Here is a 27,562-nt window from a genome sequence, read left to right as displayed (position 1 = left end):
ACTGCAGTAGATCAAAATACTTGCTGAATGAATAACTAGCTCAGAGTTATGAGGTTAAAGGAGAAAAAATACACAAAAGTACCTGAGATACACTTATATGCTCATAACTGAAATGATTTACTTACCACAACAATTGGCAATGGTAAGCAGTCAACAAATGTTAGTGGTATGCATGCTGAACCTAATCTGAGATTAAAAAGTCCTCTTCCCATATTCGTGAATGCAGAGTTAATGAAATGGTGAAAATGGTTAAAATATAATTATCTCAGTTTGGGCACTTGATCACAACAATAAATTTAAGAAATAATGTATGAAATAGATACAATCATGAAAATAAATTGAAAAAATACAACTGTTTGCAATTGAACAAACTTTCAGCCCAAAGCAAATAAAAATAACATTAGCATTAAAAAAAATATAAGATAGAACAAAGAAAAGATCATGTTTTATTACTGCTTATATTCATAACAGAAATAAAGTGGAAATATGGATTAAAGCAAAGAGGTAGAATGAAAATAAAAAGCAGTGACAGTGATGTTACCAATATAAAATGATATGAATCTGCGAGAGCAAAATAATAGTACAAATGAAGGCAATAAAAGATAATGATCTTGCAATAGGTAGATTTCAAAATCACATGAGTGATCTGTAAATAAAACAGCATTGAAATTTGACTTCTAGTTTTATAAATTAAAAAATAAATTAAATACTCATTAGAAAATATTTCCTAAAGAGTCACTTCATGAAACCTAAAAAGTCTTGTGTTATATGTGGACATCCTCAGAATAAGAAGATTCTCTGTAGGAAAGTTAGGCTTCTATAGATGTATGAAGTGAAACTTTGCTACAGGAGATAAAAAGAGTGAAAGTATATGACAAAAAGACTTAGGAAACAATACAATAATAAAAACTATGATGATTTCAAGTAATGAAAACAGTAGCTAACCTTAGGTGTCAAGATCAAACAACTTTTAAAGAAGTACAATTTGAAACCAGGCTGACTTAAAAGCGCATGGTACCTACTACTTATGCAGTCAGTAAAATAAACAAACAATAAAAGCCTTAGATTCAAAAAGTTAACATAAAAACGAAAAAAAGATAACTAGTATAGAAAAATAAAAGTAAAATACTATCCACAGGCAAGACTAACAACTTATTAGGAGTAGAACATCACTAAATAAACAAAAGTCTACTTCAATTTTATTTTAAATAAGTGGATATTCAAATGTATTAGCCATATCTTTATAAGTTACACTTATTTTAATGGTCTAAAAAATATTTAATGCCCATAATAGCGTATTTGGCAAATTATCATAGACCATACCTGCTCGGATTTTTCATAAATAGCCTCTCAAGAATAATGTTAACTATAAGCTAAATGAAAAAAATAAACCATGGAGAATGAATAACTCATACAACAAATGCTGTCATTTCATGTTAAAAATGCTTACCAAAGTGACTTAAAAATAATGTTTTAGTTTGACCAACAAACAGTATGTTTTATTTCAAATTTTGTCTCACTTACATTTTTAAAAAAGTTTTTAAAAACAATTTTTAAAAATCTGTATCACACCTTATTTGCTCTGGAGTGCCTCCTGATGTTGCATTAGTTATAGCCCAAGCTGCTTCTTTTCTGGTGCGAAACTCTGCTTTCTGAAGAATCTCAATCAAAACAGGAAAAATATTTGCATCTATAACAGCCTGAGAGGAGGAAAAATTATAAAGCATAATAAGTGCAAACACTATTTTTAAAATATTACCAAGTACAGGAGTTTTGAACTCTATGGCTTTAAAATGTCAGGGTTTTTGGAAATACCTTTGGAAATATTTTATTTCTAATCTATCAACAAACTTTCATATACTTTTCTTTTTTTAAAAGGAAATTAGCTTTTTAAAGACTGGAGTAGATATTAGCAGAATAAAAATTTTAAAGATGACAAAGCACAAGGCATACGACTAATCACTGACTCAAGAAGCTTGATAGGACCCTAATAAATCATTAAATGCTTTGAGAGGAAGATCACTACCTAACTTATTAAAAACTAAGGAATAAAAATCCCTTTCTAAAGATTAACCATTATGTGTCAGGCACTGTGCTAGGCATTTAGGCATTTATATATGCGTGTGTGTGCGTGTGTGTGTGTGTGTGTGTGTGTGTTTGCTATTTCTCCCTAGAATACTACAAGTAAATGCAATTATTTCAGACGTAAATGCTGTCATCTTAAAGGAGAAATGACCATGTTCTTTAAAATACTTTTCAAGAATCTTTCTTTAAAAGAATCTTTTTTAGTAACTCACTAAAAAGTATCACTGATAAAATGTTAACTTTAGTCCAAACTGGCTTCTTAGATCTTCCTGTTCTATTCTCAGATCTGAATGGTAAATACCTGAATCTGAGCTCTGTTTCCAGCAGTGATGTTAGAAACGGTCCAGCAGGCTTCTTTTCTAATTGACTCCTTTGGGCTACTCAATAAGTGTAAGAGACAGGGTAACGCAGAACAATTCAAAATTACCTAAAACATGTTAGGAATGGAAACAAAAACTTTTATAGTAAATAATCTACACAAAAATCTACTAGGAAATTATTTATAAGTACAAAAACCATCCTGAAAAACAAAAGTAAGAACAGAGAAATTCCTCTCAAAGTAAAACTTAGGCACTTGCTGTCTTCTATACTTCTATTTTTACCAAAACTTGTCTAATGACAGTGCAGTGAAGTACTCTGTTCTCAGTTCACTAAAATGCAAATCAGAGGTGTGTCCTTTAAGTTTACAAATGCACTCAGAGTTCAGCTGTTGTAAGTAACTTGAAGAAAGATTTAGTGACGGAGGTCAGAATCCAATCTCTACTTTTGCCAAATTTTTAGTGAGAAAAAATATCTATATCTATATACCAGTCTAAAAACATCTCATTCTATAACTGTTAAGAAACCTTAATGTATAGAATAAGTGTTTCATTACAATTTTTACTATTCTACCTTTTGTAAAGAAGTATATTCTGTTTTGTCCCTTTACATTCTTTATTCCATGGCAAGATTATGTTCCTATATTCAAAATACCCCAATGATTTAAATTAAATTTACATGATGAAGAATGTATGAAGCAATGCACTAGAAATTAAGCTGAAAAATATGGTGTATGTTTAGAAAGGCATTTTCATTTAAAGAGCTATTTTAAATGAATAACTATCAATTACTAAGGATCACTGTTTAATAACTTTGGTGAGTATCTAAATAGAACTTTATAAGATTAAAACTGAAAGAACACGTAGGTTAGAATAAAAAATATACTTTAAGGTGGTAAAGAAAGGAGAATCTATTGTGGTACAGAGTTTAAGTTTCTATCTTCAAGAAAGACTGTAACCCAAATCTGAAGTCAAATCATATCATCACACCTTCTTTGACATCTCATCATCCTCCAAAAGACACACAACACACACACACACACACACACACACACATGCACATAGTTTAAATACCAGTCCTGGAAATGTTTCTTTGCCATCTTTCCACCCATTCTCATAATTTGGGACTTTAATACAGTATAGAAGAACCTCCATTTCCAACCCCACTTCTAATCTATTTATAATCAATTACCCTCTCACTAACAGTTTCTATTCCAGTCAAGTTTAATGCCTTTTAAACATACCTCACACGTCTGTCTCTGTACCAATGATCACATAAATCTTTTCTATCTACTTAAGTACTTCTCTACTTTTAAGATCTAACTTCACTTCCAACTTCTTTATGGAAACTACACAGATTTCTTCCCGCACTAATCTCTTTTTTAAACTTTTATAGCATTTACTGACTGATCAGTTCACAGCAAACATTTACTACCTTAGGTGATCTGCTTTGTTTTAATATATATTTTCTCCCTAAGTAGAATACAAATCCCAAGAACAGAACCCATGTCTTATACCTCCTTGCACTGATAAAGTCTAGGATAGTGTTTTTCCAGAGAGGTATTTGAGGTTGATCACTTGTTATCAAGAATATGCTTACTGTCACATACAGATGCCTGTACAACTACATCCTGATTAATATCTAATCAAGTGGTCTGAAACACAGTAAACTTCTTAAAGTCTGAACTCACCTGTGTTTGAATATCATCACCAGTCACAATATTACCAACTGCTCTTAATGCAGGTGATACAACTTTATAATCATTGTGCCTAAAAATAATAAAAATATGAACTTACATATTAGTAAGAATTTAAAATGGACAGAAAACCTGCAAAAATAGTACAAAAAACTCCTGTATTCTTCACCCAGAGATACCATTCAAATTTCACTAATTATCCCAGTAATATCTTTATAACAAAGAATCTAATCCAGGATCACATGTTGCACCCAGTTGTCAGGTCTACAGTATCTTTCAATCCAGAAAGATTCCTCAGTCTTCCCTTGATTTTTATGAGTTTGACATTTTTCAAGATCACAAGCCAATTATTTGGGTTTATCCAATGTTTCCTCATGATTAAGACCTAGGATATGTATTTTTGGCTGGGATATCACAAATGCTAGTCTTTTCTTTACATCCTATTGGGTGGCATATGATGTTTAGTTTGTACTATTATAGTGGTGCTAACGTCTGGTCACTAATTTAGACGAGACCTGTCAAATGTTTTTTTTTTTTTTACTTTACCATTATTGTTCCTCTTTGTAATTAATATTTTATGAAGACTATTTTGAGACTATGTAAAAATCACATTTCTTAAACTACTTTTACCACTAGATTTAGATCTCTTGATGCTTACTGTCTGAAGTATTAGTTATTTTTAGTATTGTTACCAATGATGATTTTCTAATGCTATCATTCCAACTACATGCCTTATCTATTGGTCAATCTACCTATTTTAATATGGACTTATAGGTTCCTATTTTATTCAATAACTTATATTACTATAATTCATTTTGAAGCTCAAATTCCCAGATTTAGACAGTAAGAGCCTCTTCAAGTGGGCTTCTGTGTCTTTTGACTTTTCTCCATTCTTTGAGCACTCATTATTTTCTGCCTTGATCTTATTTTTTCTCAGTCCAGCCCTGGAATCAATAATTTCTCCAAGAACCCTGGTTCCTTTTAATGGAGAATGGTGTTTAGAAACCACTGTGCTCAGTTATTACTATAGGGGTGTTAGTGTTCCCAGACTCTTTAAGAGGACACACACAGACACACACATTTATTTCTACACCTATCTCTTCATGTTGAGAGCCATGAATTCACCACTGATATCTCCAGTTCTAATCTAATACCACAGGATTATACAGGCTTTATTCTCTTCCACATTTATATCTCCATTCTCTGATTATAAGAAACCAGCTTCTATTATCCTAATCTCCCTACATATGGCCAATCTCCCGACCCAGCTAGGCTGCTACACCATGGTGTGTTGACTCCAAGCCCCGCTCTAGCCTGCTTGTCTTGTCTGCTCAGTATGGTGGGTGCCATGCTCAGGATTTGGCCTGATCCCCTCACTGGGCCTGCCTGCTCACACTCTTCTGATGCTGTCCTCACATTGGGGCCCCAACCCCTTATCAGACCTCTCTTCTTTATGCCACCTGCCTCCTGTGGGCCTACTTAACGGCTTTTTGACAAAAGAAGAAAGGAAGGAAGATAATAAATATTTTTTAAAGAAGGTAAGAGGATGAGGAAGAAATAGTATCTTTTTAAAGCAAATTTTCATAAAATGTTTTAACTTCTTTCTAGAAAATCTGTTCTTTTTAAAGAAGGTAGCTATAACAGACCAGCAAAGAGAAACTTATCTTTAACACAAGTGAAACACTAAATGATTTTCACTAAATGGACTTTTATACAAACTAATAATAATAAATAACAAACTAGATTTGGTTCTGTGAGAGCAAGAACCGTGTTTTATACTTCATTAACAATATCTCACATAACAGCTTAACAGATAACAATCATTCCATAAATACTTCTTGAGTCTCTCTCATTCCTAAAGAGATCACATAAAACTAAAGAAACTCACTTTCAAAATGAGTCATAACTACAGGATATAAGATATAAGTTTAAAGGTCAAAGTGTGGAGTCAATAGCTTTTTAATTTTTCCTGAAGAAAGTGACTCTTGAGCTGTTTATGAGGCCACTACTTCTTTAATTGCTAAACTTAATATACAATCATACAATTATTAAACAGAAATTATAGTTACATCAAAAGTTCCACCAATCTTCGACAGACTCCAGAATCAATGACTGCTTGAATTTTATCATTGGGTCCATCGGAGAGATAAGAAAGGGCCCAACACACATCTGCTAACACATCTGGGTCACTGCTAAACAACAATCGTGATAGGACATTTAAGCAAGGTGAAACCTAGAAAGGAAGAAAGAGCCAATATTTATATTTTTTGTCTCTCTAAAACCCAGTTTCCTTAGGAAAACATAGAAACTCGTTTTAATACAAAAATTTGCTGCAATAAAAATATCACAGAAATTAAAATATTCTATTGTTTTAAAATTATGATCAAAAAGATGAACATGACTGATTATGATTCCTGTTAATCATATACTGAATAAGATATTTGATAATTTAAAGGTTTTTTTAAAAATGAAATATGTATTTGGGTTCTCCTGTCTATGTCTAAATCATATATGTACCCCCCAAAATGAATATCAAAACTGAGTCAAGTCTAAGTACTTCAGTTAAATGTTTAATATAATGATCACAGAATATGATCTAACTTAAACAAGTCTCACTTAACTCATTACACTATTTTACTGGGGAAAAAAAATCTAACAATAACTTGAAGAGCAAAGATATAAAAAATACAAAAATAAATATATTTCTGAAGGATCTTAAAATGGAAGTCGCTAATCAACTGTATTTCTTCTCAACGTAATGAAACCCTAAATCTTCAACTAAAAAAACAGAACACTTGACAACAGATTTTTAATCCCTCTAGCATTAACACACCACTAGTTAGTTGTGGATAAGTTTCCAATCTGTGAAACAAAGGGGCTGAATTAGATAAATTCTGTGATCCTTCCTGTCTTCCTGTTAGACAGACCTAGGTTCCACACTGCTTACTAGCTATGTGACCATGGGAAAATTACCTAACATCTCTAAACCCCAATTTGTACATTTGCAAAACAGGGATAATACGGTACTATTAAATTGGCAAGAAGGGATATGGGAACTAAGAAGAGTGCCTGGCATACAGTCAGCACTCAATGTTGGCTCATTTTATTCCCATAATCAGTATTGATTCTATATTCCTTAACACTGTTTTCTGAAATCAGCTACCTAACATATCCCGTAGTCTCTCTCCTCAAAAAGAGCTATATCTTAAACGCAATAAATGAAAAGTGGTGACAGCTTTTTCATGTTCTAATATTTTAGATAAGCTTTCCCTTTACCTCTATTTTAACGACTGTAAGTACACAAACTATAATATTCTGAAAGTAGTTATTATCTCTGCTAGGCCCCCCTCCTTTAAGGATGACCCTAGGACCCACATAAAGAAATCAGTTAGCTTACAAAATAGATATGCCCATCTGTAAGTTAGTAAATAGAATTGGCAAAACTGGATATTTCCCCAACAATCCTGCTTCCATCCTTGCCAACCACATCTTTCTTAAACAGAGAAATGTGTGAATCAGTTTGTTAAAGCAAATACAAAATCTGAGTTAAAAAAAAAAAATCAGTGTAGCTGATATATATCTTTTTACTGAGCTAAAAAACAATGAAGATTTCTAGTTTTTTTTGGTGTGTGTGGCTGGCTGGAAGAGAGAACTGAACCCGTGACATTGATGTTAACAAGGTGGCACTCTAACCAACTGAGCTAACCGGTCAGCCCTAGATTTCTAGTTTTAAGAGAACAAAGTAAAAGCATTTCTGCCCCACTGTCTTTTCAGAAACAAGGAAAAGGAACAGCTACACAAATACCATCTTTGAGGAGACCAGTAGACATTTATAACCCATTTATAATATATGAAGATGAAAGTGAATAAAGGAACTGGAACTGCCGAGAAGAGGAGGGAAATTGGAACCTCATTTCCTGGAGAGGGAGCTACCAATAAGAAGGAAGTTAATGTATCCTCCCACCATCATTCCAAAAATGCCTTAGGAAGCAGAGGAGCCAATTATCACAGATGTCAGTGGAGGCAGTGCTAAAATAGAGGGAAAGATTAAAAATCTAAATAAGAAGCAGGTTAGACTCTGGGTTCTACTACTTAGGTAGGTGACTAGCATTCTCAATGCAACCAAAGACTGGAGATTTTTTTTTAAAGAGAAACTGAACAACAAAATGTGAACCACAGAAACTCAACTTTGGGATATCAAGCACAGTAGAGGCAGAAATGAAGCACTGGATTAAAAACTAAGGAAATTCAGTAAAAGTCTACATATGGACTGATGAAAACCTCTGGCCCTCTTCCAATGCCCAGTTCCCAAATCTGCAGTTGCCACATGCATTACCTACATCCCAACCCAAACTACCCACCTTTCAGCAAAGAATAAAAACCTGTCTCTTGAAAAACACAATGGTCTCAGAAAAGAGTCTGAAATTTGGTGTTCCTCAAAGAAAATATGGTTTTGCTACCTAATTACCCTACAATAAAGTCCATAAACAAGCCCCACCCATACACCCATCTTCCGCTTGGCTTTTTAGTGCCTCCCTCCTAAATTTGTCCAAAGAGCCAAGAATCACCAGAAAAACAAGAGTAGCCTCCAGTAGGAAAGAGACTATCAATAAACCATGAATAGACAAAAAAGTACAAAGATACAGAGATACCAGAAAAGAGAAAACTTCAAGAAAACTATATTTATCTTCAGATAGATAAGATAATTTCCTGGGTCCATAAAAGAAGAACAGAATTTTATAAAGACATGCAACCAGAGAATAAAAAAAATAATTATTGAAAATATAAAATATGGTTGTGAAAATAATAATTTCAAAAAAAAGTGAATGATAAAGAAAAATCTCTCCCAGAAAACTTACTTCTTTGACAAATAAGTCTTGAGCCCTATAATGTTATACTATTCCACAAGTTTAGAATATATACACAAACAAAAGATGCAAAGATTTCTGCCTCTGAGGAGTTTACATTTTAGTGGAAGAAAAAATACTTTAAAAATTAATATGCATACGAAATAAGAAAAACAAACACTATGTTAAAAGGTGATTTACAAAAAGTAGAGTAAAATGAGGGGGTCAGGAACACTCATGGGCTGGGGGTAGTGACAAATTACATTATTAAATACAGTAGTCAGGGTAAAACTCACAGGAAAGTTGACTTTTGAGCAGACACTGAAGGAGATGAGAGAATCAGTCAAGTAGCTATCTACAGGAAGAGTGTCACAGACCAGTGGTTCTCAAAATGTGGTCCATGGACCACTGGGGGATTCCTGAAACCCTTTTAGGGGGTGTGTAATGTCAAAACTATTTTTGTCATAATTTACTAAGGCATCATTGGTCTTTTTCATTTTGTTGACATTTGCACTTAAAGGTGCAAAAGGAATGGTGGGTCAAACTGTTCATACCTTAGCACAAATCAAGGGAGTACTACCAACATGTACTACAGAGCTTTGTATTCTTCATCTCCAGTTAAAAGGGGGTAGAGGCAGCCAGTTTTAAGAATTACCTTGAATAAGCAGTAAAAATTATTAATTTTATTGAATCTAAACACACGAGTTCATGTCTTTTGAATATTTTATGAGATGAAATAAGAAATATGTATAAAGCACTTCTGCACATAGAAGTCCTAGGGTGATCTCCAGGAAAAGCACTCTTGTGATTTAGCTGCAAATTGAATTAGCCCCTTTTGTCCACAAAACACTGTTTATACTTTTAAAAAACTATTAATCTTTATTCTGTCTTAAAAATTTGGAGGACATTTTAAAAAATATAAACAAAGTGAGTCTGTCATTTTAAGGAAAATAACTGATAGTATCTGTTGCCAATGATAGATTTTGAGATTTCAAAATCGGTTTTGGAAAACTTGCATCTACCACTGTTAAATTTGACAGTTTCCCAATATTGGTGGTGATACCGTAAGTTTTAAAAAGTATTAATTATACATTGAAAGGTATCAGTATTTCAGAGAGTTGTATAATTCAGTGAACGATATTTTCTACATGACCAATGCATAACGTTACAAAATCATGCATGAGAAAAAAATGACCTGTTCATTGTTAAAAGCTGCATTTTGAAGTCTCCTACTATTATTTTATTGCAGTCTATCTTTCCCTTTATACCTAGGTAACATTTGCACTATATATTTAGGTGCTCCGATGTTGAGTTCATACATATTTAGAACTGTTATATTCTCTTGCTCAACTGACCCCTTTATTATTATATAAATATAGTCTTTTATTTAAAATCTATTTTTACAGTTTTTCACTTGAAGTCTATTTTATCTAATTATTACTGCTCTCTTTTAGTTTCCATTTGCATGGAAGATCTTTTTCCATCTCTTCACTTTCAGTCTATATGTGTCCTTACAGACATACTATATAGTTGAGTCTCGTTTTCTTATCTATTCAGCCAATCTATGTCTTATAATTGAAGAATGTAATACATTTACATTTAAGGTAATTAATGATAGGTAAGGACTAACTACTGCCATTTTCTAGTTGTTTTGGAGATCTTTTCTTTTTGTCTTTCTCTTAATGTCTCTTGCATGGATAAGTGATTTTCTCTTGTAGTATACTGCTCACACTTTCTTTTTAGTGTATTTACTAAATTCTTTGCTTTTTATTTTTAGTGTATTTAATAAAGGATTAAATATTTCATTTATTTATTATGTCTCGTTAGTGTCTTTTCTTTAAAAAAATCAGGTTTATTGAGGTACAAATTACAAACTGTAAAATTACACTTTTTTAGGTAAACAATCCTATTGGGAATTTTGACAAATATATACATTTGTAAAATCACCATCTGATCAAAATAGAGAATATGTCTATCATCCTCAAAAGTTTTCTTCTGCCCCTTTGAAGCCAATTTCCTTTCCTCAGGCAATCACTGATCTGATTGTTCCTATTGTTTTATCTTCTACAAAATATCATGTAAATGGAACCATGCGAGATGTAGCATTCATGTATGGCTCCATCATTCATCTTAATGCTTCCGAGAATTATCCATGTTTCTGCATGTATCAGTAGTCGGTTCCTTCTTATTGTTGAGTTGTATTCTATCACATGAATGCATCATAATTTGTTCATCCACACATCAACTAATGTACATTTGGACTGTTTCCAGTTTTAGGTAATTTTAAATTATGCTGCCATAAATATTTGCATACAGGTCTTTTTACAGACATGCTATTTCCTATCTCTTGGGTAAATACTAAACAGTGAGAATGCTAGACAGTTTATACCAAAGTAACTGTACCATTTTACATTCTCAAGAGTTTCAGTTTCATCTTACCAGCACTTGGGATTGTCAGTTTTTTAGATTTTAACCATTCTAACAGATGCGTAGTGTTTTTAGTATTTTAATCTTGAATAGTTCCCCAGCCTATCCGTAGTCCTCGTAACTCTGACAGTTTTAAAGAGTCCAGGCAATTTATTCTGCAGACCATCTCTCTATTTGGACTACCTTACTGTTTGCTCATTGTTAGGTTTGGGTTTCACATTTCTGACAGGAGTCTTACATAGGTGATGATATGTTCCTCTTAGTTGTATCACATCTAGAAGCACATAATGTCAGTTTTCCCTTTATTATTGATGTTAAATTTAATAATTGGTTAAGGTAGGTAGTGTCTGCTATAATTCTAAACAATAAACATACCTGCCTCCCACCTTCTTTGTAATTAATAACTACTCTGTAGGGCAATACTTTCAGACCATGTGAAAAAACTGCTCCCCAACAATCATTCAGCTAACGGTTTTAAAACTCATTGTGATTCCCACCTAAGCCAGTTATTACCTTGATGGTTGTCTTTTCTAATAACACTATTTTTATATGTAATATTTGGCATCCTACTTGGTAAAGACAAGCTTTCCTTTCTCCATTTTAATTTTAGTATCAGGATGGACTCAGATATTTTATCAATGTGTTAAAACTAATACCTTTCTTTATTCTTTTTGATCCTTGAATATTACCGAATTTAGCTACAGTGACCCATATATTTCAGAAGTAGAGCCAATAAAATTTTCTGACAAAGTGGATGTAGAATATGAGATAAAAGAAGGTATGTACAAATAACAAAGTTTTTCATCTGAGTAGTCGAAGAAAGAAATTCCATTACCTGATCTGGGAAAGGCTGCTGGCAGAGTGGGTTTGGGGAAAAAAGAACAGGAGCTATATTTTAGATATGTTGAGTTTGAGATGTCTATTTGATATCTAAATAAAGATATTGTGTGTGGAGTTCAAAAGATCTGAGCCAAACGTTGAAATTTGGAAGCTGCTCACATGCAGATGATATTTAAAGTCACAGAATGGGTGAAATCAACAAGAAAGTGAGTGAAAATAGACATAGGAAAAAGTCAAAACCACCAACTTTAGGAGGTAAAAGAGGAGTAAATAATAAATATAACCAAGAAGGAGCAATCACTGAAGTAGAAGGAAAATCAAGAGAGTGTAGTGGCCTGAAAACAAATTTATATAATGTTGAATATACTAATTATCCTGATTTGAGCATCACATATTGCACATAGGTACTGATATTCAACTCTGTACTCCACAGGTACATACAATCAACGATGTTACAATAAAAAATAAAACATTCTTTTAAAAAATGAAAAATGTTGATATAGGAAGAGAGAGTGATTAAATTGTTGCATATGCAGGTAATAGATCAGATTTAACAGGAAGACTGAGAAATGACCTTTGGACTTAGCAGATCATGTAAGATGATGTCTAAACACTGATACCTGGATTTCACAATCTAGAAATATTTATGCTCTTGTTGAAAGCAGTTTCAGTGCAATCACTAAGGAAAAAGCCTGATTGGAGTGGATTCAAGAAGGAATGCAAGGAGAGAAGTGGACCATGCAAGAATAGATAAATAAGGAATTTTGCTACCAAGGGGAACAAAGAAATAGGTGGTACTAACAGGGAAACTAATAGGGGTTCCCAGAGGCCAAAATAAGATTTCAGATGGGAGAAATAATAGCATATTTTTATAGTAATGAGAGTGCTTTAGGAGAGGGGAGAAAAATTAATAATGTCGAAGAGAGAAAAGGGAATTGCTGGAGTGATGACCCTAAACAGGACAGAGAAAGCTATGTAGTACACAAGTAGAGGAGTTAACCTTATATAGGAGCGTGGAAAAAATAATCAACAATGACAAGAAAGTATAAGAGGTAGGTACGAATGATGACACAATGGCAAACGTGGCAATTGTAAACTGCAGAAGTTCTCTTCTGATTGCTTAAATTTTCTCAGTGGAAGCAATGTCATAAGCTGAGAGTGAGAATAATGGAGAAGGAAGGAGAAGTAGTAGGACAGAAAATAAAATTACAAATAGCCTCTTAATTAGTAATCCTCTTTCTTCCAGCTGTCAAATAATGTGTATTAACTAGTATTATAAATATATGTCTGAAATTCAGATTACTACATGAATTCTCAAGATCCACATAACTTCCCAAAGTCCTTTATGTTCCATGAAATGTTTCATTAACTTTAAAAAGGATGCTTAGAAAAATGTGATTTAGACTATCAGTTTTATAAATTACAAACTTTATAAATTGTAGTATCTTTCAAGTAAGTAAATTCTTCAGAAAAAATACGCTACATAATTTCAAAGGTATCAACTACATGAAAAAACTTATTTAAAAATAAATTATTTAAATAAGGCACTTTGTTATTACAAATTTTTTAAGTCTTCACTATTTGCCTATGGCTAAAGAACTTTTACAAATCATGAAACGTAGTTAGAACAAAAAAATCTCAAAATGTAATTAGTTATTTAAAAAAAAGAATCCAATACTATTACTAAGCAGAAAAAAGGAAAGAAAAATCAAACAGGGCCTTTTAAACTAATTATATCTTTACAACTATTATCACATAATTAATATCTTAACATATATACGTATGGATGCATGCTCTCTATTTTAAAAGTGCGGTAAAACATAAAAAACCAAACTCCCAAAAGGAATGTACTTTAAAGAAAGGAATATAAAGAGAAGAGCAAAGCATAAACCAATCTTCACTTAGTAAAAACTTAATTAAAATGCTGGTATCACATACTGTTTCTAAGAGGCAAAATAAAGAAATTACTGTGACTGCTAAAAGCATGACTATGACTAGCAAGACAATTCTACATATGCAAGTCTAACATAAAAACAGCAGGCGAAGAACTCACCATCATCAGACACACTGACCCTTATTATCTCCTCAGACAAAATATGAACACTTTTCCCTTCACCTCTATATCATTGCCAAATTATCAGTTTTAACATATAATATTCATATTTCTTTTTAAAAGGCCGTTTGAAGGGCATTTGTGCACCTCATAAGTATTTTTTCCCTTGTATTATACACGGTCCGAATACTCATTCCTTCCCCTGCTATTATTAAACTGCAAATCATACAAAATACTTTTAAACTGAGTAAGTCCCTTGCTGTAACATTACTGCACAACTTTTTTCCTTAGGAAGTTGGTTGTGAAGTACACCTTATTCAAAAATGTTTCTCTACAATATAAATCTATTAAACCAAATTTCTTTTTAAAATAGTAATTTTGTTCCCCATTTTATTTTCAGTATATTTTATAATACTTTAAATCAGCTTCTTAGTCATATGTACTTGTCAATAAACACAGAACAGAATAGGCATGGAAGGTTGAGGAAGAGTTTTATGAACTATGATTAAACTCACAACATGTCATGGAGAATGGTAAAAGATAAAATGGACCATGGTACAATGATTTTCAATCCATGCTTGCTGTTCAGACAAAATGTGGCTAAATCATAAATTCTTAGGACTGGAATGGTGAAAGAATAAATGAGAAGGCATACTAATTCATCATGCATCACTTTTTTTGAATTAAAAATTTACTTTTTATCCCCAGAAACTTTATCACTAGATCTTTACCAAATTTTGAGCTTCTCTTAGTGCTGTAGTCATTTTTCCCCTTTAATTCACTTAGACACTGAATTCAGAAGAAGTAGAATGGCATCTTAAAAATTTACCCACATTCTATATTTCTAACAGCATCTTGGAGGTAAGATAATATAACTAAAGTGGACATTTACTAATATATTTCAAGCAGCAAAACATTAGTAGATGAGGAAAAAGATAGTCTAAGAGAGAAAAGGTACAATGGGAAAGCACAAACCACTCTGGACTAGTGACTTTTCCCACTTTCAAACTAACAGTAAACCTGGATGAATTACATTAATTTTTGTGGGGGCTTCAATTTCCTGTAAATGAAAAGAACTAGAATAGAAGATTTCTAAAGTCAACTCCAAGACAGAAACATCTGGTCATAATGGTTCCCTCTGGGCAAAGGAATTCAAGGGGTGGGGGAAGAGTGGAAGAGAAATTTCCTTTTTACTGTAAATCTTTTGAATTTTGTATATGTGCAAATATTATTTAGTCAATTAAGAAAATAATTACTAACAATAGAGTCCCCTAAAATTCAAAAATATCTATCACAAAGAAACTTAAAAGTTTATGGATATGGATTCTTTAAATTGTGTATTTTACTCATACCTTACTAAAGTTTGGAGGAGGGTTTTTGCCTCTACATAAATTTGAGAGGGCCCATACAGCATTTCTGGTTGTTGTGAGTCTGTTTGAATTTGTTAATAACCTGCCAAGAAAAAGAAAAAAGGGATCGTCACTTTACATTCATTTTTCCTTGTTAGCTATTTTCTATCATAACATAAAAGTTCTTCAATATATTTTATAAGATTTCCAAACTGGTAAAACAGGAAAAGGAAATCTTTAAAATTCATTACATTCAAAAGCAAAAGTCAACGTATTACAGTTCTATTCTCTAAAGTTTGAATCTATGATCTGAATGGATTCTTAAAAGAAATCATAAACACTTTGAAAATAAAGGGTGTATGGTAATTTTACTTATTTCTATATACTTTAAAAAGAGTACTAGATTACTTTTGCTTTGATCATAAAAATAATACATGATACAAATTCAGGAAGCAGGAAATACAGGGTCAAATTAAATGAAGGTCACCTATTGACAAGGGAGGTTTTTCATTTTAACAGATTATGTGTCTTAGTATTTTTTATCTGGTTTGTAATAAACCCTGATATCTGCTAAGAAACTAAGTGTCTGAAACAAGAACTTTCTTTTCAGCCTCCTAAGGATGTGCTTCTTATAGGTTTTCACAATACAATAAGTTATGTTTTAGTTATTTATATTTAAATAGATCCTCTAAAGTAGTGTGGTCCTTGAAACTTTTAGTGAGTTGTGTGCCCTTTGAGACCATAATGAATCTTACTTCACAAAGAAAGCACACACAACAAAATTTTGGCATGTAATTTCAGGAGTTTGTTACCCTCATAACGATCTTCACAAGCCAGCTAAAAGTATAGAGAATGTAGGTTTAAAAAAATCCCTGTTTTGAAGTGACAGCAGCAAAAATGGTGGAAGAGAGAACTCTGGGGGCCCATCCTTCCCCAGAAACTCTAATAAAAAACTTGCAAACACTGTCAGAATCAATTTTATCAGAACTCTGGATGACAGTCAAAAGCTCTCTTAGTTGCTGTAAACTTTTGACTATGTCATTAAAAGACAAATGCATAAAATAATAATTATAAATTTATGGTAATGAGCACACAATGTATAATGATGCCATTTGTGGCAATAACAACTTAAAAAGAGTGGAACAGAGATGTCTTGGAGCAAAGTTTTTGTTTACTTTTGAAGGTAAATTGGTAGTAATTCAAACAAGATCGTTGTAAGTTTAAGATGTTAATTGTACTCCCTAGAGTAACTCTCAAGAATATAACTTTAAAAATATACAAGAAAGGACATGAGAAGGAAATCAATACTGTCCATTACCCCCAAAAATCAATTAAATATAAAAGAAGGCCATTAGAGAAACTAAGGAGAAAAAAAGGTATGACATACAGAAGACAAGTAACAAAACGGTAAAAGTAAGTCTTTCCTTATCAGTAGTTACACTAAATAAACAGATTAAATGTTCAAATTACAAAGTATTAACTGGCAGAATACATTAAACAAACCAAAAAACACATGATCCATCTACAAGAGACTCACTTTAGATTCAAAGACACATCTGTGTAACCAGCAGCCAAAAAGAGAAATTGCTAGCATTCTAGATCCATTCCCTCCAAAGCTATACCTCCTCTCTTCCTTTAAATCTTTGCTAAAATTATACTTACTTAGGAATAATTCTTTCTTGACCACACTATGCATACTACAGTTCCCTCTTATCTATCACTCTAGTCCCCTTCCCTTTTTATTTTTCTCTATAGAACTATCTTCTGTATATAACTTAATAATTTCACTTATTTTCTACCTACAATCTCTAAAAATCATCAAACCTACACAGTTATGACTTGTGAACTTTTCTGTACATATGTTATATTTCACTAAGAAGTTTTTGAAAGAAAAATTTTGAGGGAAAGAAGCAAATTACAAAAAAGAAGGAAAATACTATTTCATATATAGTATTACTTTTGGCCATGCAGTGGAACAAGACTCTTTATCCAGACACAGCACTATTTTTATAGTGAATATCATTTCCTCCTAAGAGAATCTTGAGTTTTTATTGTCTCAGTTTATATAGAGTTAAGCACCCTACACCATTTGTGTAGTGTTTGGCTAGTAGGATAACATGTTAAACATTTAATAAAAAAAATAGTGTAAAAAAATAGATTCAAAGACACAAATGGGTAGAAAGTGAAAGAATGGAAAATAAATTTCCATGCAAAATAGTAATCAACAGAGAGACAGTGTGGTTAAACTAATATCAGACAAAATAGACTTGAAACCAAAAAATGTTTTAAGAGACAAAGAAAAACATTATATAATAATAAAAAGTCAATCAATCGTGAAGATATAGCACTTATAAACTTATATGACCTAAAAACAGTGCTCCGAAATATGTGTAGCAAACAGAATTGAAGAGAGAAATAGACAATTGTACAATAATAGTTTGACAGTTCAAAATGCTGCTTTCAACAATGGATAGAATATCTAGGTAGATGATCAGTAAGAAAATAGAGGACTTTACAACTAAAAATCAACTAAATGTAACAGACATCTATAAAACACTCCACTTAAGAACAGAAGAACATATACTCTTCTCAAGTGCAAATGATACATTCTCCAGGATACATCATATGTTAGCTCACAAAGCAAGCCTGATAAATTCTAAAAAATTAAAATAATACAAAGTATCTTCTCTGACCACAAAGGAATAAAAATAAAAATCACTCACAGAAGGAAAACTGGAAAATTCACAAATGTGGAAATTAAGTAACACACTCTTAAATAACCAGTAGATCCAAACACACACACACACACACACACACACACACACACACACACACACACACACACACACACACACACACACACACACACACACACACACACACACACACACACACACACACACACACACACACACACACACACACCAGGAAATATTTTGAGAGGAGTGAAAAGGAAACACAACAGTGAAAGCAATGCTCAGAGGGAAATTTACACCTATAAACACTCACATTAAAAAAGGTCTCAAATCAACAAACTCAACCTCCCACTTCAAGCATTTTAAAAAATTAGAGTAAATGAAACCCAAAGCAGGCAGAAGGAAGAAAATAATAACATAAGAGCAAAGATAAACAAAATAGAGAATAGAAAAACACTAACAAAACGCAAACGTGGTTCTTTAAAAAAAACTGAACAAAATAAACTTTTGTTCAGACCTACAATGGAAAAAAGACTCAAATTTACTAAATTTTGGAATGAAAGTGGGTGATGTTACTACCAGCCTTTCAGAAATAAAAAGAATTAAATGAGAATATTATGAATAATTAAAAGTCAACAAATTGGATAACATGGAGGAAATTTTTTTAATTCTTAGAAACACACAAACTACCAAACTGACTCAAGAAGAAATAGAAAATATGAATAGACCTATAAAGAGTAAAGATATTAAATCACTAATCAAAAACTTCCCAGTAAAGAAAAGTCCAACATCAACTGGCTTCACTGGTGAATTCTACCAAATATTAAGAAAGAATTAAGTCCTTCTCAAACTCTTCCAAAAAATAGAAGAGAACACTTCCTAATTCTTTGAGGACAGCGTTACCCTGATACCAAAGCCAAAGACCACAACAAAAGTACAGACCAAGATTTCTTATGAATATACATTTAAAAGTCCTCAATAAAATTCTAGGAAACTGAGTCCAGCAGTATAGTAAAAAGATTGTATACTATGGATCAGATTGGTTTTATCCCATGAATGCAAGGGTGGTTCAATATACAAATATCAATCAATGTAATAAACCACATTAACAGAATAAAGGGAGAAAAAAAAAGTGACCATCTCAATTGATGCCAAAAAGAAAAAGGCATTTAAAAGAACTCAAAACTCAATATCTTTTCATGATATAAACACTCAACAAACCAGGAATAGAAGGAAACTTCCTCAACATGATAAAGGGTATTCATAAAAAACCCACAGCTAAATCATACTCAATAATGAAACAGTGAAAGTTTTCACTCCAAGATAATTAGAAAAAGATACTTGCTTTTGGCACTTCTATGCAACACTGTACCGAAAGCTCTATCCAGAGCAATTACACATGAAAAAAGAAATAAAAGATGCCTAATAGAAAGCAAGAAGTGAAACTATTTCTATTCACAGTAACATGATCTTGTATACAGAAATAACCCCCCAAAAAACTATTAGTGCTAATAAATGAATTCAACAAAGTTGTGTTTGTTGTATTTCTATATACTACCAAATAACAAGTCAAAAAATAAATCATGAAAACAATTTTATTTACAATAGCACCAAAAATAATAAAATACTTTGGAATTAGTTTAATCAAGATGGTATATGACTTGGCACTGAAAACTACAAAATACTGGTAAAATTAAAGAAGACCTAAATAAATTAAAAGATACCCCATATTCTTGCATTGGAAGATTTAATACTGTTAAGATGGCAATACTCCTCAAAGCAATTTATAGATTCAGTGTAATCTCTATCAAAATGATAATGGCCTTTTTGCAGAATGGAAAGTCAATTCACTAAAAGATGCTTTTAATAGTACAAACTTCAAAATGACTCTGATATTGAACTGTAAATCAGTACAGATGCTCTTCAACTAAGTGTGGTTGTGTCTCGACAAACCCATTATTGAAACCCATAAATTGAAAATATTGTAAGTCAAAAATGCATTTAATACACCTAACCTTCTGAACATCATAGTTTAGCCTAGCCTACCTTAAACATGCTCAGAACACTTCCAACACAGTATTCAATAAATTACATAAGATATTCAAAACTTTATTATAAAACAGGCTTTGTATTAGATGATTTGGCCAAGCACTGCAAGAGAATATCGTACCATATATCACTAGCCCAGGAAAGGATAAGAATGCAAAATTCAAAGTGAGTTTTTACTGACTGCCCATTAGTTTCACACCATCATAAAGTCAAAAAAAAGTATGTTGAACCATTGTAAGACAGAAAGTATTAGTATTTTTTTTATAGCTAAGCTAACTTCTTAAATAGTATGGAACATTAACTTTGGATAAACCTATAGTAAATGCAGTTGTAGCAAGTGGTTCAGTGTCCTACAATGTTTGTCCTCAATTAATTTTAGTTGAATGAAATTATGCCAAGAAATTACTTCTGTCCACAGATAGCTACTTTCTTTAAAGGAGTAAAATGTAATTTGCAAACTAGTATCTGGAAATATGGTCTACCATCCTCTGCTGGAGAGGATGGAGAATAGCGCAGAAATGATAACGTAAAAATTTTCCTTCTAATCACCTCCTCCATTTTTTTCAGTACTTATCACTGTCATTTAGCCTAAATAAAGTTCCTCTTAGTGAATGATAATCAAAATGTATAAAGAAACCTATCTTTCAAATAATTTTATGTCATTTCTATAAAAAACCTTACATTATAAAGCAATATCTTTTCAAAAAAATGTGTAAAACGGTTCAAGAAACCACTGTATTAGACACTTTAAGTAAAATTCTAATCCTGAAAGAAAAATCTTTATGAGATTTGTTCTCTGAACATTTATTTCAAAATCAAATATAACCCCCTCTGACATCCTAAATACACCATCTGTTCAAGTGTTAAAGATTCCCTGCTGTAGCAATGTTTACATTTTATTATATTATAAACTTCTATACATCATTGTTTTGTATAGTAAGTATTTTGGCATAGTAAGCATCAAGTAAGCAATGATCACTGTTAAATATGGTTTAAGAGGACATAAAAGACATAGATAAGACACAATTTGAAATTTTTCCTGGTTTTCCCTAATTTCAAGCTACTACAGGCATGGCTAACTATCAGCCAAATTTAAAAAGCATCACTGAAGAACATAATAGTGTATGTAGAAACATAGTGGAGTATATAGTTTCTTTTCCAAAAGTAATAACTTAATTGTGATAAACAAAGTACTTACTCTAAAAGAGGTGGAAGTATTTCACAATTCAAAACAAAATCTCTGCATTCTGCATTGTCACCAGCAATATTACCAAGTGCCCAAACAGCCTTAGAAAAATAAGAAAAAATTTTCTTAAGACAATATCTTAAGATGCTCTCTTAAGAATGAGAGATCTTAGTACAGAACGAACAAAGCAATAGTTTTAAACAACATATGAAAAACAAAAGTGGGGCAGTGAGAAAAGAAAACTTTAAAAATGCAATTTAATAATTTTTTAAATCAATTGAAAAATAGGGCATTTAACAAGTTTTCCTTTACTAGTAAAATGCCTATACTGTTCAACAAAAAACATAGTTTGTCTACTCTGAATCTACATGAAGAGACAAAATATATCTATTTAGCAAATTTTCCAATTACTTATACTAGATGTTTGCTTCTATGCCAAGAATCCACTCACTGTAAAATAAGGGAAGGAGAAACAAAGCACAGAAAAATGAGGTAATGGCTAATATGAGAATTAGCTTGGATTGATCCCTGAAAATAAGTTTAAGATTAGACAGGGTTCATTATAATTTTTAAAATAAATGCTAGTAAAAGATCAAATTATTCACTTATTAAATTTCACTTAGAAGAGAAATAACACAAATAAAAATAGTCATTTTATTATATTCTCACTTCAGATTTTTCATGCCAGTACAAAAGTAGACATGTCACTTTTCAATTGGGAAAATGTTATTTTAACGTTTAAAACATGAGTTAACATTTTTAATATATATTTTAGACCTAAGTTTACTTTTTATTTTTTTTAAGAAAAACCTTTAAAATAAAGACATTTTCCATCCTATGAAGTACAATATTCTGTTGGTGCAGATATTAATTGGTATAACTTTTTTGGCCAACTTGGAAATATATAGTAAGAGCCTTAAAATTTTTTTATCTTTTGGCAAGGTAGTCATTTTCCCTAATAAAATAATCAAAGGCATATAAAGACTGATATACAATGATGTTCATCACAATATCATTAACAACTCTAATAAGCTAGAAACTCAAATGTAAAACAATTGAGGAATAGATGACAAATTATGGTACAAACCCGAGTGGATAATGTGTAGTCAATAAAATTTTCTTGGGAGAATAATTAATGCCATAAGAAAGGGCGCCCAATATTAGTGTTAAATGGAAAAAGGAAGTGATATAAAATTACATGACGAATGGTATGGTAGAGAGATCAACAGATCAATGTGCATTAAAATGATGCAAAACAAAAATAAAATACTTGATTTTCTTTGGATGGTGCAATTACATGTGATTAAATTTTCCTTCTCACAACAAAACTTTGAAAATGTATTCATGCAGTTTATTAAAAAATCGTTCTATTCAAAGTAATGTGATATTTTAAAAAGGAACAACAAAATAATCCACTTAACATGTGGAGAATAAGGAGTCAGACTAAAGTTTAAAACCTGGTTCAACATTTCACTGTAACTCAGGGTATGAGTTTTCTGGGTCTCAGTATGCTCATTCACAAATAGGAATAGTAATTCCTATGCTAGTTGAGATCACACTTATAAAGAAACCAGGACTATGCCTGACACAGTTCATTCTTCCTCCCTCCTAAATTTACATTGAAAAAAAAACTACTATATTTTAACAAATGCAATGTACAGACAATTAGGCACAAAAATAAATTACAAATCATAATCACAAATGGTACTTTCACAAGGAAATTAAAATCTAGTATTAAAACAAATTAGAAACCTACCTGTTCTTGAACATCTTCATGCTCTGAATTAAGAAGTTTGATAAAAATTGGAACAGCTCCAGTTTCAATCACTACCTTGGTATGCAGAAAAGTTCCAGATGCTATATTAGTTAATGCCCACGCAGCTTCAAACTAAGAAGAAAAAAGGTAAAATAAATGAAAGCACCAAAGAAAGGTCAGAAAGGAGAAAAAGGGAAGAGAGGAAGTAAAAACAGCTGAACAAGTCTGAGAGAAAGACTGACATGATTAATAAGATGCATCATGAAGTCAGATTTCATAGATAAAAATATTTTTTAAAAAGTATTCTTCAATTTGAAAAACAAGACCTGGGAAAGAATATAATGAAAATTTACAGAATCAACAATATATAAACACATTTAAATTTATACAGGTGGAGTCTCCTTTATCCAAAATGCTAGGACCGGAAATATTTTTGGATTTCAGATTTTTTCAGATTTGGAATATTTGCATATACGTAATGAGATAGCTTAGGGATGCGACCCAAGTCTTAACACAAAATTCATTTACATTTCTTATATACATTATACACATAGCCTGAAGGTAAATGTATACAATGTTTTAATAATTTTGTGCATGAAACAAAGTTTGTGTCCATTGAATCATCAGAAAGCAAAGGGGTCACTATACCAGCCACACATGTGGTTATAATCTGTGGTTAGTTGGCATAACCATCATTCCCGACTCTGAATTTATATGCTACTGATATGCAATCATTTTCTTACACTTATTCACAGATAAGTACATAACAGTAAAAAATATGATATACCATTAATACAGTGAAAAAGTAATGTGTTCAGGGTAACTAAGCAGCACAGAAGCATCACCACAATACATGTATCAGCTGTTAAACAGAAACAACAACAAAAAAGGCAGGCTTTCAGTTTCCATCTACAATGCTATGTTTTGATTAAAAGGTTACTGTCCACTGTACTTTTTTTTTTTTTTAGGTGAAAGGAAACATGAGGAACAGTTAAACCAGGAAGTCAGTCCTCTTGGGGTAAGGAGGCATTTTGCTGGATGGCTTTTTTAAATGTTTTCTCCAGAGTCATCTGCCTCATTAACAATAGTTTCTATCTTAGAAGTATCTGTTTGATGTTGTAAACTGACATGATTTCTTGTTCTGTTATGAATGCATGCAGCTCTAGTCCTTCAAAAAGCGCATCACACATTTTCACCATGTCATCTATAGGCACCTTTTTTCAGTTAACAAATCATCCTCATTGTCACTATTATCACGATCACCTTGATTCAGAACCATTTCAGCTATTTCACTGTCGCTCAATGAATGAACAAATGGAGCATCATTATCAGTGTTAAAATCTTCTTTGATATCCATTTCTTTCAGCTTACTGGAGGACTCTGAAGGTATATTTTTTGCATATGTACGGAGGTAAAACATTTTTTTTTCTCACTTGACATACAGAATCCCTTAAAGTCACCACCTTGTTCAGCATCATCACTAAACATAACTACAGGCCAGAGGTTGTCCAGGCATGCAAACTGTCTTTAGTAACTATGTTCCAAGCATTGACAACAGCATATATGGTATCCTTCATACTAAACTTCTTCCGAAAACCTTCCATAAACCCATGCCTCTGTTCACTGCTGCTAGCATGCTATTCAAGAAAGTGTTTTTTATATTCACTCTTCATTGATCCAAGTTTATCCTGGTTGTATGGCTGAATTAATGAAGTCACACTGGAGAAAAGTACATGGTATAAACATTATTTTTTATGAGAATTGCGTCTGGAGAATGAGCAGAAAACAGTTGTCAAGAAATAACAAAATCTTACAGTCATCATCCAGTCCAGCTTCCCTGCAGTGAGCACAAGTCAGTGGTACAAAATGTTTGTGAAACCAATCAGAAAAAATGTCCCTGGTCATCCATCCCTTTTTATTAGCATAATAATGGACCAGTAAGGAATTCACTCCTTGAAAATAGTGATGATGCAAACTTTTGCCTATCACAGCAAGTTTACACTTATGCATGCCTGCTGCATTAGCACATCTCAGCAGTTATTCTGCCCTTGGTGTCCTTAATTCCAGTAGTGCTTGTCTCATCAGCTGCAGTTAGTGTCTTTCTGGGGCAATAGTGAAAAACAGTGATATTTTATCAGCGTTAAACATATTCTGTCATCAGATTTTCCTCAGTGATAACATTGGCAAAATCATCAATGAATTTCTCCACTGCTTCATGATCAGCATACTACAAATTTAATGCTGTGTCTCTTCTTAAATTTCTGCCACCAGACTGCTGAATATTCATAGTTCCCTTCAATATTTAGTTCATCAGGATAGGTTTTTGTTTCAATAGCAGCATAGAATTAAGTGGCATTTAATATGTAACATTAAGTGTTCACTGTGACAATGATGGATCTACTCTTTCAATAAATACATAATCAGTATCTTCATTTTTGGCTTTATGTAGTGTTTTCCATTTTTCATTAACTTCTGTTCATTGTTCTGAGCATAGAACCCCAAGAGTTTACCCTTCTGTTTCCTCAGGTCATATATGGTGATTATTCCAACACCATACTCTTCTACAAGACATTTCACATTACCCCACTGTCCAGTTTCTCCAATAGCTTGACTTTCTGTGCTATAAATAAATATAAATGCTTCTTCTTTTTCTTATTGCTGTTACACAAAGGGTTATCTACAAGAGTTTGATATTTTCAACAATATCTTTACACCACAGAGCAGAGAATAAGCAAAAAAAGCACAGTGAGTAATGCATGCACATTTTGACCCCATTAGGGACATCATATGAGAAAATGCTGTCTGCACATCCAGCCTAAACATGCACTATTTTATTACCCTTTGTGGGTATGCTTGTGTGGGGGAATCCGGGCATGCACAGAAAAGACACATCACAGCTGAAGTGGGCTGGAAAGGTCTTTTTTTCCTTGGGGATACTGAATAAACTGTGTTGTGCACTTGCATTTTGACTGCAACTGGTCACATGAAGTCAGGTGTGAAATTTTCCACTTGCGGCATAATGTCAGTGCTCAAAAAGTTTGAGATTTTCAATTTTGGATTTCTAAATTAGAGATGCTCAACCTGCAATTCATAAAACTCCTAATGTTTAGTATTACAGAGCTTGGTGTTCTAAGTAAAGCAAGGAGTTTAAAAATAAATAAGAGACACTACTTAATACAGCAATAGTATATTTAGGGAACTTAGAATCATAAAAAGTACTTTTGTCTCCCTAGAGAACATACAGCCCTTACCTCGTCATTTAAGAAAATGAAAATTAGAAGTTGAGAGATTTAGGTGTTTGTTAACATCAAGAGGTCATTATTAGCAGAGCCAGGACTAGGACTTCTTTAAGCAGCAGAGCCTCTGAGAATTTACTCATATCAATTCAATTAGAATTCAGATATACTTATATGTGATGGATTTTATAACGGAAGTAACTCAAATATACTTACATGTGATGGATTTATAATAGAAGCAATTCAAACAAAATTGGCTCCAAAACAAGAAACCATTAGCAGCAAATTATTTGGAAGACATCTTAAAACTGTAACTATAACATCGTTGAGAAGCAATGCTCTTGAGGACAAACCTAACCTTGGTCACAATTTTAGTAGGTTACACTAATTTATTCTTCTTTCAAAAAAAGAACTAATCAATTAGTTTTAAGAGGAAAAAGTTACAACCCTGGTTAGCTAAAAACTAAAATAAATTTAACCATTAAATGAACAATTTAGTTTGAGGTTTTCTAAAATAAAAAAGTTATTAAAGATCTGCAGCTACAGAATTTTTCTTAACATTATAATGGTTTTATATACTTTTTCTAAAATTGTTTAATAAAATAACAATTCCTAAAAGAAACTAGCACTGCAACAAGCATGTGCCCAAGGTGAAACAGGTGGCATTACCTTTTCCTTTAATTGCCAAGTATTTATTGAATGCTTACGATAAAGTCAGCATTGCAGAAGTTGCTTTCATTAGAAACTTTAATCATGTCATTTCTAGAAAGACATTAAGAAGGAAACTAGACTCACTTGTAAAGTACAATTTTCATTTCTTTCAAGAAATTTCACAAATCTCTGTACGATTCCTGGTTTCTGTATAACTTGGTCTATTGGTGGATTAGGTTCTAAAAATTAAAAAAGAATCAAGTTATTACAGACACAAAAAGACAATGATCTGGTCCCTATACCAATTGACAGTGCACACAAAATACTCTTTCCTCGGTTTTACTGATCTAAGTTTAAAATCCTTAGCTGGATG

General features: G+C 32.3%; 1 protein-coding gene across 1 annotated transcript in view; it reads right to left on the bottom strand.

The window, feature by feature from the left end:
* Positions 1 to 27,562, bottom strand: part of KPNA5 (karyopherin subunit alpha 5) — a 42,250-nt gene that overhangs the window by 5,450 nt on the left and 9,238 nt on the right. Inside the window, exons 5-12 of the mRNA XM_063097236.1 lie at positions 27,334 to 27,428; positions 23,303 to 23,434; positions 21,559 to 21,647; positions 15,619 to 15,718; positions 6,169 to 6,332; positions 4,094 to 4,172; positions 2,387 to 2,512; positions 1,573 to 1,700 (exon numbers count right to left, since the gene is read on the bottom strand). Of these exons, the coding sequence (XP_062953306.1) occupies positions 1,573 to 1,700; positions 2,387 to 2,512; positions 4,094 to 4,172; positions 6,169 to 6,332; positions 15,619 to 15,718; positions 21,559 to 21,647; positions 23,303 to 23,434; positions 27,334 to 27,428 (913 nt within the window). The remainder of the gene's footprint in view (positions 1 to 1,572; positions 1,701 to 2,386; positions 2,513 to 4,093; positions 4,173 to 6,168; positions 6,333 to 15,618; positions 15,719 to 21,558; positions 21,648 to 23,302; positions 23,435 to 27,333; positions 27,429 to 27,562) is intronic.

Source organism: Cynocephalus volans, chromosome 5 (assembly GCF_027409185.1).
Source record: "Cynocephalus volans isolate mCynVol1 chromosome 5, mCynVol1.pri, whole genome shotgun sequence".
Classification (NCBI taxonomy): Eukaryota; Metazoa; Chordata; class Mammalia; order Dermoptera; family Cynocephalidae; genus Cynocephalus; species Cynocephalus volans.
The sequence above is the reverse complement of the archived record's forward strand: the minus strand, read 5'-3'. Positions and strand labels throughout refer to the sequence as shown.